We start from the raw sequence: 18,417 nt of genomic DNA, 5'->3' as shown, positions 1-18,417 counted from the left end.
TTTCATCAGAGCTTTTTTGACGAGAAAAGCTTAAAAAATAACCACAACAATGAGCTGTAAGATGCTAAAAGACTTTGTAGAGGTGGAGGAGCTTGCCTTGGTTGTTTCTTGGATTATGTTTGAGCGTCACTGGAGGAAGCTAGCTGGAAGCAACATGTTGCTGGAAAATCAACAACATCCCAAAAGGAATCCAAAGAAAAATCTTCGCTATTTAGCATCTGCGCTGTGGCTTTTTCCCTTGTAGACATAAATATACTCCCAGGTGACAGTTTTCACTTGGCTAAAGCTAATGCAGTCTTATACAATAGACGAGCATTTTGAAAGGTTTATGGCAACGAGGGTAGTCTAAATAAACACCTCACTGTATAATGCAATACAGTTTAACAACACCACAAACAACATCCTCTAAAATGATCATACAGTTGAATCACCCTCTCCAAAACAGTTTCAACAAAAAACTGAATGTTGTAATCTTCATGAAGGTAGGATTTATTGCAAGACTGTTTTATTAGACTGCATTAGTTTTAGCTAAGTGCACCTACAGTAATAAACTGGCAACTGGAGTATTTTCTAAGCAAAATGAAATCATGTTTTTTCACAAAAAGTTTCTTGATTAATAAATGATCAAGTAAAAACTTTTACCTGACAGTAGCGGTAGATTAGGAACCATGTGCTGATTAACATAATGTATCACATACATGGACCGAGGCAGCTGGATGTCTTTACATTTGAATGGGCTTTTCATTACTTTAGGAACCTTTTGACTTTGGGCAGATAAAACAAAGACAGCTGGAACTTATGCCATATGTTGGTTGTTATGGCCTTTCATGGCAACACATCAAATGAATTTAATTACACTTGTTAACCTTTTATTGCTTTTACCATCCAAACATTGCACACCTTGAACTTAGTTAAAAACTGGATTCTGCATTGACTAAAACCCTTTACTGGCCTTTTTTTTTTAAAGATAATTTTTTGGGGCATTTTTAGGCCTTTATTTCCACAGGACAGCTGAAGACATGAAAGGGAGAGAGAGGGGGAATGACATGCAGCAAAGGGCCACAGGTTGGAGTTGAACCCACAGCTGCTGCATTGAGGAGGAAATCTCTATGTGTGCATGCTTTACCAACTGAGCTAACCAGGCCTCCACTACTGACCAATTTACTATTTACACTTGACTACTAATATGCGTGAAGTCCTTTTCTCACCTTTGTTGTTTCTTTCTATTCTGATCTATCTTTTCCTTGAATTCACCTACACGTCTGTCCTCCTCATCCAGGTGTCCGATAATTCATCTGACTCCCCAGAGCCGGGGCCAGTCACCTGCATGGAGCCCTTCCTGGTGCGGAGGCTGTCTTGCCGGACAGTCCAGTTGCCCCCTTTGGCCTTTAGACTGGCAGAGCAGTACTACTGTGATCGCAAGTCAGAGTCAGACACAGTCACAGTTCCACCACGGCCCACAACACTGTCACTACGCACCCCACCACTCATCGCCATCACTTCCGCTGACACCAGCAGGTAGGACTGTGTGTGTTCTTTTTAACTAGAAAATGTCTTTCAATAGAATGGGTGATTCGAGTGGGGGGGGAGGGTGAGTGAAGTGGTTCAGTACAGCAGCTGTCTGAAGTGACTGAGGACACATCACTCGCTCAGTACCGTACAGATTGAAATGCATTTGATGGCTGTGTGATGTTTTCTCATCAGCTACAGATTGTGTGTAGTTTACATGCTTGCAATCCAAAGAATCCCACACATTTTGAGTGTGTTTTTGGTCAATATCAATGTCAGTATGGTATGAAAATCTACTTAAAGAGACTTAAAACTCACTTGCGATATGCAATCCATCACAGTAAACATTTCATAAACTTTATGTTGCAAATAGACTATTTGAAAATTCTTCTTGGAGGTGTTCAAACCTGCTCCAATAGCAATTACCTTTTACCACGCAACTTTCAAACCTTTGCAAATTCAGCTTCATACTGTAGTGAAATTAACAGTTGGCTGCCTGAAAGGTGGGAAATCAATTCAGTGTTATCTGGAAAATGGTTGGCAGTAATTCTTTTTTTTTTTTAACCTTTATTTATTCAGGTAAGGTTCACTGAAAGGCAAACTCTCTTTTGCAGGATCGCCCTGATCACATTCACACAGTTACACATTCATACCTAGAAGCTGCCCAGTACAACCACAGTCTGATATGCTGGCCACTGAGCAGCTCAACTGGAGCGGTTGGGGTTAAGGGCCTTGCTCAAGGGCACCTCAGTGGTGGTAATGAAGGAGGGACAAGCGCTGCTCTTTCACTTTCCCCACACAGATTGTATTCTGTCGGTCTGGGGATTGAACCAACGACCTCCCAGGTCACAAGCTTGCTAACCTTTAGGCCACCACTACACCAAATAATAATAGTAATGCATAGTATGCTTGATGTGTCGTGGACTAACACCATGCAAACAACTGGTATGTAAATTATCGCTGACTGGCTTCTTGCTTTCATGTGTGACTCATCAAATAACTAGGCCAAATAGATGTTTTGTTTGTCACCACGGTCACTTACTAATCTTAAAACGGGGAAAGTAATGCACTGGATCCTAGAGTGCCGGTGCCATTCAACCGGGTGACTATTTTTCTATGTGCCACATTCTGCTTTATGATGAATCATGCACAACTTGAAGGAGCTGATGGGATAACATTTTACTGGAATTGTACCTCGTACGATTTTGTGTGAAATAAAAAGATTGATAATTTACCGTTTGAAAGATGATAAACAAAATAAAAACAACCTCTCAGAGGAGTGCAGAAAAAGCATTTAACACTGTGGTTTTGATTAATTTACAGTGTTATACAACCCAGTAGTCTTATACATGTCATTTATTTATATAGTTCTAACTGTAATTATCCAAGCTTTTGTGTTACATTTTCTGTAACATATCATACAGGCTTTTAGAGGTCATGACAGCTATTTATTTTTATGAAATAGAGTGTAAACAGCTGTATGAGAAATGCTCAGTATTAGTTTTAGTGTGTACTCACAGTCTATCATGCTTGGAAAACAGGACCCTACTGTACAACAATGAGAAGAGAGTCAAACCCTATCCGGAGAATGTGTTGTATCAGAGCGGTTTTAGATGAAATGAAGTTTGGCAGAGACAGACACCAAGTCTCTAACCAGCTTCATCCTCTGAGGGGAGACAGAAACAAACAGCAAACAGCATTCTGTATCAAAGACAGTGGTCCAATGGAGAAGTCCTAATTTCACTCAACGAATGGTCCAGAAATATACCCAGACAGGTGGAAATAGCATATAAATTCAGTCCCCATTGCCCTGGGTTAGTATTGTACATGGAAACGGGATGACAGTTCTCGTCAATCAAAGAGAAAGTGGTGTTCCTCTGACATGTCTTTGATTGTGATGGCATGGTTCAGAACACTCTGTATATCCCTTACCAGCATCATGCTATGTCCATAACACAGTGTAATGGCTCGCCATGTGCCAGATGAGACAGAAAATGCATCCACTTTTCCCTACATGTTGCTGTCTTGCCCTTTTCTCTCTCTTCACCAAGGATGATGAGACCTACATTAAATAAATAATAGAGTAATGAGCGAGTTACAGCTCATTAATAAGGGCTACGCTTGTTAAAAAGGCTTTAATTAGATAATATGTTACAAGGAGAGACTTTAAACAAGGAGAAAGTGTTATTGACTTGTAGACTTCTTTTGAGGGAAACAAGAAAAGCTGGTGTCAATAAGCTCTAAATTACATTTTCAGGCAGGCAGAGCAATTTTCATGGCAACTCAGATGCACTACAGTGCTGAAATAGTTTTCTCTGCTTTAAGGTTAGTGCTTAAATTTCAAGAATGTGTTGATTCCAGGAAATAGAATATATTTTGTCTGTAGCTAGGTGCGTCACACATTTACATTGCTCACAACACAGAAACTGTCAACCATAATGAAGAAACATAGTCAATACCGAAAAATGTACTACAGTCATGATAATGCCAAAATGTGTCAGGCATCAGATTTAAAGGCAGCCTTTTCTTTTTGAATAATTGTCAGAAAACCTTTATGTGAACTTCAGAAAAGGGCAAACTATTCCCAAGTGTGACCATTTTTTTAAAATGATGTTACACTGGCTGGATAAGGATTGGGTTATATGAAAGGGGGTTGTGTGATTATTTGAAAGACAAAGGCAGGACAGGCCTGTCACTGTCGGTTGTATCAACCATTTTTAATTATGTCATTGCCTTTTCTTGTTTTATCTTTTTCTTGTAGGATTTCAAAAACTAGTTATTTTTGTCATTTTACTTTTCAAAACTATTGCCTGCAGCACCCAAAAAAAGACACAACTTGATGTGAAATCAAAATGTGTAAAAAGCCCACCGATTAAACCATCAGTCATGTCCCATCGTGTTAACACCACATCAAGCAAGACTGACTGCTTTCATAACAGGACATACTAAGTTTAAGAAAAAAATATAGACTGTAGAGAGAAAAATGGTCGATGGGGAGAATCTAACAAAGGCCATACATCTTAACCTTGCTTCGAGCTAGAATCATCTATAATTCAGCACAGCTGTGAAGAAGAAATATACAGTTGTAAACCATTAAGGATGAAAGACGTGCCTCACAAAATTCTCCAACTGCAACTTTTGAGATAATTTAGTGACATTAACTTTGTATGTGGCTTAATAAGACTATCTGCAGTATTAATGCATGGGGCAAGAAGTTGCACAAAGTAGTGCACCACTGCGTGTTTCCATTAGATGCTCTCATAGTCATGCTCTCTCTTTTGTTTAATCTATAGAAAGAACAGAGATTTGACATAATTTATAGCCCTCAATGCCTTAAAATACATGCCTTAAAATACGTGCCTTAAATACATAAACATACATTGATTGTGCTGGTGGATACACGTCCTAAGAGAGCCTGTTAAGATATAAATTTGTACTGACAAACGCTGTACCAGTACCAATAATAGTATTACATATTGGCTCAATACTGGATCAAAACCAGCTACATTGATTAACACTAAAATTTCATCCCAAGAGTTTGGCAACACTGTACCTACTGTCATGCTAATAAAGCCACCTTGAATTGAATTGAGTCATATACATTATGTTTTTCTACTTTCTTTTTAATTTTCTTTTAAATTTCATTTTCTTTTTAAGATCCCACTTTTTCTCCCCTAAATTCAGATATTCTATTTCATCATTACTGACCGCAAACCGTAGTTACATTCGCTACTTTCATTATATTCTGTAAGGGTTATAAAATTGTGTCGTGACCTAAGAAACTACGTACTGTGAGTTAGTCAGGTTTGGCTGATAAGCTTCTCTTTTAAACAAGCATTGGCGCAGATACCGCACTAATAGTTATCTCAGTCATTATCCTACAGTATTACATTTACATATTACATTTTGTAAGGGTTAGGGAGGACTGCTGTCTATTGTGAACTGCCTTACAATCTAAAACTTATTGAAGATAATGTATATCAAAACATATTAGTTATACTGTTTTCGTCATGCTGACTGAAATGGCCGTATTGACTACTGACAGATTCACATGTCAACATGTTTACAAATGAAATCCAATATCCATATTTGCAACCTGTGCAAATGTAAAAGGTTCTGCATCCGGTACATTGTTTGGTGATGACTTCCATTGCATGATGGGATACAAACGTTCCCATGACCTTGTTTAGGAACAAAGAAATGGAAAATAAATGAAATGAATATACACATTAGGTTTCAGGTCAGTTGTCAGTATGTGCAGTATTCAGTTTTGCTGTTGTATCAGTGCATTCCTGCAGGGAGTATGGTTAACTTCAGAAGTAAAGGTGGACCAACACAAGTAAAGGTAGGCACTCACCTATTCTATCTGCTCTGTGTGCTGTCCTGCCACCATTTCAGTTACCTGCCACTTCTGTTTTAGGTCACCTTGTTTCTGAGAGAAAAAACATGTATTCTGTTAAAACAGGAGAGATTGCAATCCCCACACTGTTTGCTCACAGAGTAATGGGCTTGAGCTGCTACGGAAGTTTAAGAAAGTCCCCTTTCCCCATGATGACAAACAGAACAGAGGAGGAAAGCTTTAACAAGGTGGCTGGATGTTTACACTCCTCTGTGCCCTGTGGACAACACAGGCACATACATACATCCTGTAATGGCCCTCCTGTAATGCAGTGTTAAATGCCTGCTGTTTTATATATTTTCCGTATTTTAATTCTATTCTTTTAGCTATGGCCACCTTTTCTACACTACAAAAACTGCATTTTTGTGATAAGCCTAAATATAATTTGGACTATTGGATATTGAAACTGGTTCAGTGTTGTTATATGATTTGGTCACCTGGCTCTCTGTCCACACCCATGGCCTGCTTTTCACTCACAGAGGATTTCAGGGGAGGTGCTTCGGGAGGGTCCCTTATGTTTGATTTATCATCCTGCTCACTATATTCCGTCGCCGCTTGTTCCTTCCAGGGGACTTGATAAAGGAAGAACAGTGTCATCACGTCTGGCTGGATTTACGCACACCGTGGATCAAGATAACCACAACTACTGAAGTTTGCATATTATGGAAAGACCATCCGCCCGTGTGGACTGCTCGCACACCTTGCTTAAATGGGCGTGTACGGAGAAAGCGGGGAGCACTTGGAAACCAGACTCATTTGAGTCGATTTCCTCCTCGCAGCCTCGCTCTGGGACACTTCCCCCTTTCCAAACCGCATAGAGGTCTACCTCGTGATGCGTAAATGGATTCATTTTTCGCTCTGTCCAGTGTGTTTCTGCAGGGCAGTGACAATAAAGTTGATGGAGTTAAACTCATTACTTGAGCTCCAAAAAACAACGTGGACGTGAAGCAGCTGGAGTAACTAAAAAGTTGTCTCGATTACTTATATTTCTAATTTTGTCTTCGGATTTATTTATTTTCTAAAAACACCTTTAAAGTCGGAGTGTTTCAGTCCCCCCCTCTCCCTTCCATCACCTTCCTCCAGGTCATTCCATTTGAATGCTCCTAAAGTGTTTATTTCTTTTACAAAGTATTTAAAAACCAACCAGGCGAGAATGGACCCTGCCTGCGGCAAAGTCGAGACTGCGTCTGCCGGCGGCGGAACCGGCGTGAGTGCGAAGGCGCCCAAACATCTGTGGAGGCAGCAGAACCAGCCAGCGCTCTCTCCGCTCCGCCACGCGCTGGTAGTGCGCAAGAACGACCGCGTGAGACAAAGAGGCTTTTCGGACACCGAGAGATACCTCAACCCGAGGAACATGGACCGGACTTACGCAGTGGACACGGGGCACCGACCCGGGCTGAAGAAATCCAGGATGTCGTGGCCGTCGTCGTTTCAAGGTCTTCGACGGTAAGGGCAAAAGGGAAACTGTATTTCTTCATCTTGTGTCTCTTTTTCCCCTCGATGAAGATGGGCGTTGTGTGCATGCCTGACGCGCGAGAGCAGAGAAGTCTTTCGGCTCGTATATAGTCCTAACTTTGAGGAGATTATTCATTTTTGGCTTCGCCTATGCTCGACCTCTGTTTTTCATCACTTTTTGTTTCGCACCGTCGAAAGCATTTACTGTGTACACTAACTGTAATGGTAAAGAAAGGACGGATAAAGTAGGCTATATGCTTGGTAAGTCGATAGCGAAAAGGTAAAAAAAGAATAAAATAGTCGCAAAATTATCCTCATAAAAACATTGCCGTTTGTTTGTTTTTCACTCATAGACACACGCTATCCCAAAACCTAAATCTGTTTTAATATGTTTTATAATAACGGAGCTTACTGGCGCTTATTTTTGTCAGAAATATGTGTCAGCCGAGAATGACAGGTTCGTTTCTCGAAAAAGTCAAAAATAAATTAGTGAGTGTTAGCTTAATAGTTAGGCTTTTATGTTTATGCTCATATCTTTTAGTTTCTATCTGGTACACTAGGCAGGCAGAGATGTAGGCGTTGACCAAAGGTAGGTCACTGGGAATATTCATATGTACATGGCCCTAAACACAACACACGCTGTCAGCCCCTTTGTACCTTTTTTAAAATAGTGTTAAGTGATCTTTAGGGATTAATACCACTGGCTTTAGGATCCGTAGTGTTCATGTTTGTAAGTCAAATTACTCAAAGAGATACAGTAGGAGGGCTTTACATCATCACTATTACATGATGACCACATTCTCTGAATTGACACTCACAATAATCTGACTCACTACACATGGATAATCTTCAGGCATGTATGACAAGTGCTGGGTCTTCAGGTATTGCTTGCACATTATTTAACCAAGGCAGCTACTGAGCAGCTACTGTAAAATGACAGCAGTAATGTTTGCAGTAAAGACAGTTTTAGTGAAGCCTGCCTGCATACAGACAGACAGACAGACACAAAAGCACCTCTGCACTCTGACAGCCCGGGTGTGTGGGGAAATGTTTCTGCTCTAACTACTTACTTGTTCTGGGAAGGAGGGAGAAAAAAAAAAAGAAATTAAATTTGAGAAGGTCACCTCAGCTCCCAGGCTTAAGTGACTGTTGGCGATGTAAGTTTCTTTCAAACAGTTCGCTGTTTCCTTTCTTTCTCTTGGTATAGATTTGAGTAATACTTGCGTGCATGTCCAGTCAACTATAGAAAGCACACAGGCTTGCCTGGCCGATAGACAGAATGGTCCCTGTCACAGTGGCAGAGCATTCACATGGGGGGAGGGAGGGAGGTAGGCAGCGTGTAGAGCACAGATGGAAGTGACATTGCAAAGTGGTGTGCTGGACCAAAACACCCATTTTGATGTTAAAATGTTCAATTGAACTTGCATTTTATCCTAACAAAGTGAAATGTAACAGGAGATATTCATGTAATTTAACTGTATCAAAGATCATTCAAGCACTTTTCATATTTGCTTCAGGAGGGTAATTACACGGAGATTAACCCAAACAAATCAAATTTTGCATAGGAGGCTAATTACGTAAGAGGCACATTGTACTCCACATATTTAGGAACACTCACAGCAGGCTAAATCAAATTTGCCCCCTTGTACACCACAGCCCAGCACACCATTATTTGTAGCTGGTCAATAAGGTAATTTGAGTGTTTTTGAGTCTTATGTGCAACCATTGGTTTGCATGTTTCTGTAATTCTTATTTCAATGTCTTCTGGGACTCCCAAGGGCCTTCATCTGGTGGGGATTTCATTAAATGAACACACCTTAGGGGTAGGAATCATAATATACAATCCTATCATGACACACTGTCCACAATAACAATGCAGGTGAACATATTGCAAGACAATCAGAACTGCAGCTGTTGTGTGAAAGCAGAACAGAATATGTTTATATAAAGGTGATGCATGTGTTTACATTTGAGCCATGCATTTGATTAACTTTTCCAATCAACAAGGCAGCAGCAGGTTACATATCTTCCAGGGCTCCAGACTGCAACCAAGTGCGAGTATTTATTACAACTACTCGCACATGTGCGACCTGCAAATGTGACAACATTTTTAAAAATGTATTTCTTGTTGAAAAGTCTGCCAGAGTTGGCCAATGTGTGTAAGAGGGAAAGGGTCAGAACGGCGTAGATTAATCTAATTGGCATCAGTGTTTCATGTTCGTTTAAAATAACGGCAAATATCTATTCCAATGTTTTCCCTATTCACTCTCAGCAGTGCACCGCCGTGAGTCCATGCACAAGGCAAGTGTCTGTGGTTAGTTCCTATGCAGGACAGTTGCGTATTATCTGGTAAAGTCAGTTGAACAGGTGAAGATCACGTTGTCGGTAGCCTACCAGTTACAAACAGGCTCGGTAGTGAGCGACACAGTAACCTGCTGCAGATCTGGTGTTTTAAGCTGAGTTTCACAAAGAATATTCAGTTAAAATGGATTAGTAAAACTGTTTTGCCCTCATTGTTCTCCGTGAAATCAGCTGTAGTGAATGTAGCCCCGGTGTGTTTTATGTGAACTGACTACGTCGGACTCTCTTTATATTCAGTCTATGGTCAGAAAATCGGTCACGTGGCCTTGTGTGCGCTGAATAATTTGGCATGCAGTTAACACACCAGTCATAATTTTGTTTTAATGAAAACTCAACTCCTGGCAATTGCTCCTGGTGTTCTTCACCACTGTTTTGTTGAACTGCTTGAGTGATCTCAAAATTTGGTTGGATCAGAATTTTCTCTGTCTCAATGATAATAAGACTGAAATTGTTGCGTTTGGTCGTGCTGTACATTTTAGTGCCTGTGTAGATGCTCTTGGTACTTTAGGTTCCCATATTCGTCCTTTTACCAAGAATCTGGGTGTGATTTTTGACAGTGCTTTTAAATTTGACAAAGGGATTAGTTCTGTTGTTAAAACCAGCTTCTTCCAGCTGAGACTCTTGGCTAAGGTCAAGCGCTACCTGCTATGCAATGACTTCGAAAGAGTCATAAGGGGCTTTCCGACCGGAGGGGTTTTTGCAGTTCTTAGAACTAAATGTTCCTAGAACACTTTTTTTTGTCGTGTTTCGACAGGAAAAATTTGGGGATTTTTAAGTTCCTCTGGCCTCAGTAGCATACTTTTTTAGCTCCTACTTCAGAGCAGGGTCTTTTCCTTTTTCCCTTTTCCTAGGTGTACTTGATTGGTCGAACTTATAAGTCACGCCCACTGCCAACCTCGGAACTTGCAGACAGAGCAACAACGGGACATTTTTAACAATTTTCATCTTATTCATCATTAAATTCACTTCTGACAACGTTTTAGGCGAGAAATTAACTGTTATTAACAGTTATAACTGTTAACTGAATATAGGCAGTCTTGCGAAAATTGATGCCGAATTGACGATTCATTGGAGAACCTCCATGAAGTGAGGCGACAGCCAGCAAGCGCCTGCCCCGGCCTCTAGCTCGTCGCTCGGCCAGTCTTGCTCAGACACCTTTTATTTCGCCGTTGACGGTTTGTTTGTTTAAATATCACAACACATGTTCATCATAAGATTAACGGGAACCTGTGGTTAACTATCTTTTCGGAGTTAAACTCCACAAGCGTGTCCTGCGGCTCGCCGGCCGTCACACACACACACACACACACACACACACACACACACACACACACACACACGTCCACAGGGCAGCAGGCAGAGGCGGGGTCTGTTCTGAGTATAATAAAGCCTTGTCTGTGTTGTGCAAAACATTACGTGAATTACTACGAGAATGGAAGGAATGCTGCTTTGTTGTTGTTGTTGTTGTATGTGGCGCTAAGGTCTAGTGACGATGCTATAAAGACCGTTGCCGTGCTTGCGTCACTCCCTTACCCCTCCTACCAGTCCCTTTGGCCACTTGGCCAGTGGGAATGCAAACGGAAAAAAAGATTTTGGGGGAGAGTAGTTCTTAGAACTGCTTAGAAGTGTACTTTTGGAAGTACTATCGGTAAGCACCTATTCATGCATTTATTACGTCTCGATTAGACTACTGTAACTCTTTGTATGTTGGATTGGATCAGTCATCCCTTCGTCGGTTACAGTTAGTCCACAACGCAGCAGCTGGACTTTTAACCGGGACCAAAAAGCACGACCACATTACACCGGTTTTGGCCACGCTCCACTGGCTTCTTGTTTGTTTCAGGATTGAATTTAAAATTGTATTAATTGTCTTCAAGATCTTAAATGGATTGTTGCCTTCTTATTTATCGGAGCTCTTACATGTCCACAAACCTGTCAAAGCACTGAGGTCTTCCAATCAGATGCTCCTTGGTGTGCCCAGATCCAGGTTAAAAAACAAAGGTGACCGAGCCTTTTCAGTGGCTGCTCCAAACCTCTGGAATAGTCTAACTATTCATGTAAGAACAGCTCAGACCATTGAAACATTCAAGTCCTTGCTTAAGACCCATTACTATGCATTGGCTTTCAATTCAAGTTGAGCTTTGATATCTTGACCTTTCTCTACTGTTGGTTATTTTGTATTGTATATTGTGTATTGTTTGTGTATATTATCTCTTTCGGAGCTTGTTAAGCACTTTGGTCAACTATGGTTGTTTTTAAATGTGCTATATAAATAAAATTGAACTGAACTGAGCTGTTTTGGAAGAAGGAAATTACGAGAGTAAAAGGGGAACTAGCTTTAAAAGTGAGTGAGAAATTTGGTGTAGAATAAGTATGGAGGGATCTAGCTTTGAATAGTTTGGACGCCAAGGACATGGACAGTAGTTCTGTCACAGTAAAAGATCAAAGAGGCCCAACTGAAGGGTTGGCCGTCAGAGCCTTCCAGTGTCCCACAGGGGGATGGACTCTAAGGGAGAGTAAGAAGAGGCACAAGTTGTTTACTTGTTCTGATGCTGTAATGACAGTAAAGTGACCAGTGACCACTTACCTCATGTTTACATTTAATGTATTAGTTTTGGTGTTTGCACTGTAATGACAGTAATTATACTTAGAATTTCTGAATGTGCATTTATTAAGCCCCATTCAATTAAAATGTGACTGTGAACTAAAATAAAACAGCACATTGTAGTTTCTGTATTTATTACCAAAACATTTATCAGTAATAGAGTTAAAACAGTGCTCCTAGTAAAAAAAAAAAAAAGCTAATCCAGAATGTCTTCACATGAAAAACTCAGCAATCAAGTTGTTGCTGCAAGTTAGATCAACAAGACATACTTCCTGATTGTTACAGACAGATATAAACAATTTCTGATGCAGTGCCCCTGTAGAAAACGTATGAGAAGAGCCAGCTACTTGCTCAACACATACAGTTGATATCAATCTTGGTTATAGAGAGAGACAGCAAATCTTTCCCTCAGAGGACTGTGGCTGTAGCTTTGTGTGCCCGAGTAGCTGGTTTGCGCAAGGTCCAGCAGCCCCAAGGTAAAACACATCACCCAAATGTGTCACAATGTAGGCTGGGCCTGGACGCTGCTCAAGGCTTCAGCAAGAATCTGGAGCATCCGTTAATGAGGAGATGGCATTTCTCCCATTGCTCTCCTGCTGCTTGTTTGGAGATGCTGCGGGGTGGGGGTGGGTTCTTTGTCTGTGGAGATGTCATTGAAGAGGAGGATCATGATTTATATTCTCTCTGTCAAATAGCAATCAAGATTTGGCAATTAAAATGTCAAAACAAAAAAGTATGTAACATTTAAGGAGGGAAGCGATGGAAGCTCCTTACTGGACATTTTGTCCCCTCAGCAGCAGCAGATTGGAAAACGTACCCCTGCCCTCTCACACTACGTTGTATTTAACAGTCGTTGATTTTTCTTCAGCCAATCCTCCTTGTCCTACTGTGACTTGCCAGAATGAGGTTTTTAGCCAGTATGAAGCATAATCCCCTGGCTATGTCATCAGATCCCAAGGATGTTAGTGAGCGAGTCAGAAACTGCTATTTGGTACGTGACTATATATAACCCCAGTCACAGCCATACTCCCAGTCATACTGCATAGGCTGCTACACATAGACTCCCAGAAATGTGAAATATGTCCAGAACATGCTAATGAACACATTGCGGACATGGTACTAAATTAGCAGAGATCTAACTTGCATTACCCAAGCATCATGTAGCTTGGGTAATGAAATGGGTTATGAGTGATCATTTCTGGCTGAATTTTTTTTTAAATGTGTTTGGTGTCACAGTATGAAAGGCAGGCAGAGCTGATAATTACAATGCCCAGCCCGTTGTCTGGGTCTTATTGACCTGTTCATTCAGGCAGAAAGAGAAGGTGTATTGAGAATGTTCTTCAGACGAGGTCTGTGACTTACCCTGGTTTTGAAAGAGGAACATGTGCATTAGGATGGCAATGGTGCAGACAAATTGAAGTGGGGAAGTCAATTTTAGTCAAACATGGAGTAAAGCCAGGAGAAAGGCAAAAGGTCATTCATCATACAGGATGTTAGATTTGCAGGCGATAGTGCTGCAGGCTTCATTCTTGTCAGAAGCTTTCTGACATCTCTAAAATCATCATGGTAATAGATGTATACAGTAAATACTGTCAATACTGATAGGATAAAGATTTATGTTTAATCCTGGAACTTTATTTTATTATACTACAGCTATAGATACTTTTTTCTATGTAAAGTAGCAATCAGATTTCTCCCTACCTCAGCTATATGCACAAAACAATCTATCAAAGAGTACTCTATGCATTGGATGCAGAATATGTTTCCCAACATGCATACATTGTGACACTGGTACATGTAATACAACATATGCATACAACATATGCATGCGACGTGCATGGAATATAACCAAAAACTCTCATGGATAACCATACCAAATCCATGCCAATTGATAGCTACTCAGAAGTCATTAGCAAGTCTAAAGTATTCGCTGTGTTAGTCAGTCTTCCTGTCAGCCTTGTCTGTAATACAATCATAAGGTGACATTCTTTAACTTTAATTCAGTTGAAAAGTTACCGTACCTCCATCTATAAAGCCAGGGTACACTCAAGAACACTGACCTCGACACACGTCTCTGATGTTTCATGTTGAATTAACTGTGAAATCAGTAATGGCTGTATTTGATCCCTGGGATAAATGCAGGTTTTATTTGGATTATAAACGATGTCTGGAATACCTTTAGCATGTTATCCTTTTTTTAAATGACATCTTGCAGAAATGTGATGGGCAATACAGTCTGTGAAAGGGATTGCCCTTACCTTAACGCATCCTCTTGATTCTAACACAAATAGGTAATGGCATTATGCCATTACCTATTTGGAGCGTTTGCATAAAAGCTTTCTTCCAGTATCCCTGTGTCTCTGCTCCCTGGTGCCTCTAAGTATTCTCTAGAGATGAATAGAGCTCCATTGATCTATATATAAGCAGTCAGGATTTAAACTGCACCAAATACACAGTGGCTATAAACCACTGTCCCTATACTGCCACACAACCAAGATCCATTGAAGCCAAACTGAAGGGGGAGGATTTGTCTTCTGCTCTGCTGCTGTACTGAATAGCAATCTGGACCTGATTGAATGTGAAGAGTTTACTTGGTCTGGCTACACATATATATTTATATATTCATATAGAGCATGCTGTATGTTGACACTGATTCAACATAATGGTAGGGGTTGTGTATGTGGGGAACATATTCGTCCGGTGTGAAAACTGGACAATGTCCAGCAGGATCCACAGACCAGTGAGTGTGACTTGCTGTAGGAAAGCCTTGCTTCATAAAAGAGATGAGTTGCACTGAAATGGTGATATCTCAAATAGAAACAGAGCTCCCACAGTGTATGAAGTGAAGCAGAGAGGATTGGTCATCTAATTTTGACCAGCAGGAACAGGCACTTGTTTTTCATTGCACTCCCCTGGCTTCCCTTTCCTCACTGGTCATCTGCTAGGCTAATAAAATGCATCAAACCATTTTTGAAGGACAGCCTTGTAAATGGCCACAAGCCAAAGCCTCTCTCGACTGCCTGCTTGATGCTGGGTGATTCCCTGAGGTCTTGGCTGGCTGTGCTATACTGATCGCATTACACTCAACAGGGTGATAAAGACTCTAGCTGGGCTCACGACTGGCCTGGTCTAGGGACTGCTGATAGCTTTAAGAGAGCATAATACAGACATACAGTATGAATTAGTGATTGTTTCTGTCAGGATATTTGTATTAAAGCTGTGGAGAGATCTATGACAACAGGAATTACTTTTCAGCATTTATTACATATTAAAAAAAATGGTCTTGATGTGGCAGAAGTCATTAAATATCTGTGCCACTTTAAAGCTAACCGCAACGTAAAACACATTTCAATGCCATAAATTAGTAGGTCTGTAGGTAATGGTCTGTAGTTAATGTTTTTTTTGTGTTGCTGCTTGTTATATCTTTGCACATGGGTCTGAATTTAAACATACTAGTGCAGTGCCTGTTGAAATGTGCCTGTTTGGAACGGGCCGATTGCTTGGTCTGTGGTATTGCTGCTTGTAGAATTCATCAAAACCAAATTGTATCCCAAAATTACTTCCAGAAGGACCACAAACCACTTCATATGCAACTCCCCTGTATAGCCTACTACTAACTTACTGATTTACCTGACAGAGAACGTTGCAGATTCAGAATGTAATCACAAAATATCACAATGAAAATGTGGAGTAATCAGACATTAGTGTCCTGGACTCATGGCAGTGCGCTACCCACCTGGCCCGTTATGAGAGCTAATCAGCACATTAATCAACTGTGTGTGTGTGTGTGTGTGTGTGTGTGTGTGTACAAATTTAACATTTCAGGTGTTCATTTCCATACAGGTTTAGTGGCTTGACAGTTAACAGTGAAGTAGGGATTTGATTCGCGGGGGCATTTTGGCGACGGTAATATTAGTTAGCAATAGACTTAATTAACCCGGGGTAAGTCTGATGAAAACTGATGTGTCTGCCCGGTTCAGCTCTGAGATTTTCTCACATTGCACAGCGCTTTGAAGGAATAATCTCCGAGATTAACCTACTTTATATTCTGCCTCTCTTTAGAAGTGGTGAATGTAGGCTACAGCTCACAGCAACTTAATACTATATAGTGTCTGGCTTTTGTTTGATATTTTGTGTTGGCAAATGGCTTTTTGTTGAGTTTCCTCTTAGCGAAACAATAGACATGGAAAAGCGTACACCTTTTTTTCGCCAACCTTATTCCACACAACAGTCGCTGTTCCTTTCAGCTATCCACTCGTGCTCCAGGAAAGTGAAGAAAAGTAAGTTTGGTGTATCCAGCAATCATGTAGCTAACGTTGGAAGCAGGAAAAGAGTCAAAGGCGGTAACAAGTTCCTTAATACATCCATGCGGCTAGAGCAGCAAAAGCCAATGTGTGCTTCTTTTACCAATTATATATTTAACGATATCTTTCTTTTTCTAATCCAACCAACGTCAAACTTGGCACCACACGTACCCGTGCCCGCAGCAAGACAACTGTCAAGTTTGAAATCCATCGAACTAACGGTTCGAGAGATATGCGCATAACAAACACACACACACACACACACACACACACACACACACACACACACACAGACACAGACAGACAGACGTTCCTGCAATTTATAGATATATAGTATGACCTTCATATACAAATTTTTGTATACGACTATGAGAGGCTGTTTTTGGTCCTAAGCCTGCATACACTGTAAATGCATGCATATCAGTAAACCATTGTGCAGACCGCTAATGTACGCTACTTTCTTTCAACGGCATGCTGATCAAGTAAACAACACTGGGGAGCAATACATTCCTTTGCATCCAGTAATCTCACCCAATGGCTGTAATAGAGCAATTAGGTTGCAAGCTATTAAGTACCACCTGCTGGAAGAAACAGGCTAACAATAAACAGCCTGACAGCAAGGTGCAAGGCTTTCTGAACATGAACAGGGTTTCATATACTGTACTGCACTGTAGTGACGGGAGCTGTTGTGGGAACATTCAGTCATGCAAGGCACGGTGCATGGTTACTAAGATTATTTCCCTCAGTTTTTGATTATTCTTTTTTTCCTTTGCCAATTTTTTTTTCTTTCACTCAGTATGTTGTCTTGAGACACATTTTTTTCTATCTCCTGATTCACTGATGCAAACCTGGGCACACAAATAACAACATTGGTTTGTGCATGTACTGACAAACAATTACTCCCCTGTTTTCATCTTTTTCTTCCATCTTCCCAATTGTCTTTTCCTGTCTCTCTCTTCTTCTAAAAAAATGCTGTTTCTATTTATTGATCTTACTCTTTAAGCATCGGTACCGGTACCTGAAATTCGGTTAACAAAACATTAATTTCAGTTGTAAAAATAATTCCATCCTATTTACTTAGAACATGTTATTTATTTAGAACATTTTACACTCAAAACAAAATCAACAAAAACAACAAAATAAAACACCTCCAACCCCCCTCCCAATCCTGTCCCTTCAACCTATTAAAACAAATAATTATTCATTTCTTACGCTGCAATGTAACTTTTATTCCTGTATTTGTATATTCTATTTTAGCCTGTTTTATTTTCATGACGATTTTTAATTGCTCCTTAATGTTTTATGTAAAGCACTTTGAATTGCCTTGTTGCTGAAATGTGTTTGCCTTACAACCTCCGTCAGTCACCAGGGCATAGAAACCTCTAAAGGAAGTGTAACGTTAACAGCACTGCGACTGCTTTCGCCTTGCCAATATATTATATCGCAGCGAACGGTGTCTGCATGAAGTTTTGGAAAGTATAACTACACTTGCAACCGCTTTCTCTGCATTGCCGTGACTCACTGTGACTTAAACAAAACTGCAGAGACAACGTCTCTCCTCTTTCCTCCATTGCATGAAATGGTAGAGAGCAGAAATGAAGTAAAGACAGTCAAACATTTGGCATAGTAAAGAGGCCCAGATATTTTTCTTGGAGAGTTAGTGGAAGCTATAATTAGAAGGCCAGTTTTGGGATGTTTGTATGACTATTTATATGAGATTTTGACAGTAGAGAGATGGCAGGAAGTGAGGTGAGAGACACTTGTTTAATAGCACGAAAACTCAA

General features: G+C 40.5%; 1 protein-coding gene across 2 annotated transcripts in view; it reads left to right on the top strand.

Annotated features, from left to right (window-relative positions):
• The window catches only part of pde4d (phosphodiesterase 4D, cAMP-specific), a 209,851-nt gene that overhangs the window by 38,634 nt on the left and 152,800 nt on the right, over window positions 1-18,417 (top strand). The window contains exon 3 of one of the 2 annotated variants that reach the window (XM_078250924.1): window positions 1,280-1,518. In XM_078250924.1, coding sequence (XP_078107050.1) covers window positions 1,280-1,518 — 239 coding nt within the window. Of the gene's footprint in view, window positions 1-1,279; window positions 1,519-7,046; window positions 7,355-18,417 lie in introns of those variants that run through there. The other variant, XM_078250923.1, reaches the window with a different exon arrangement.

This window comes from Sander vitreus, chromosome 5 (assembly GCF_031162955.1).
Source record: "Sander vitreus isolate 19-12246 chromosome 5, sanVit1, whole genome shotgun sequence".
Taxonomy (NCBI): domain Eukaryota; kingdom Metazoa; phylum Chordata; class Actinopteri; order Perciformes; family Percidae; genus Sander; species Sander vitreus.
Note: the sequence above shows the minus strand (reverse complement) of the source record. Positions and strands in the feature narration are given on the sequence as shown.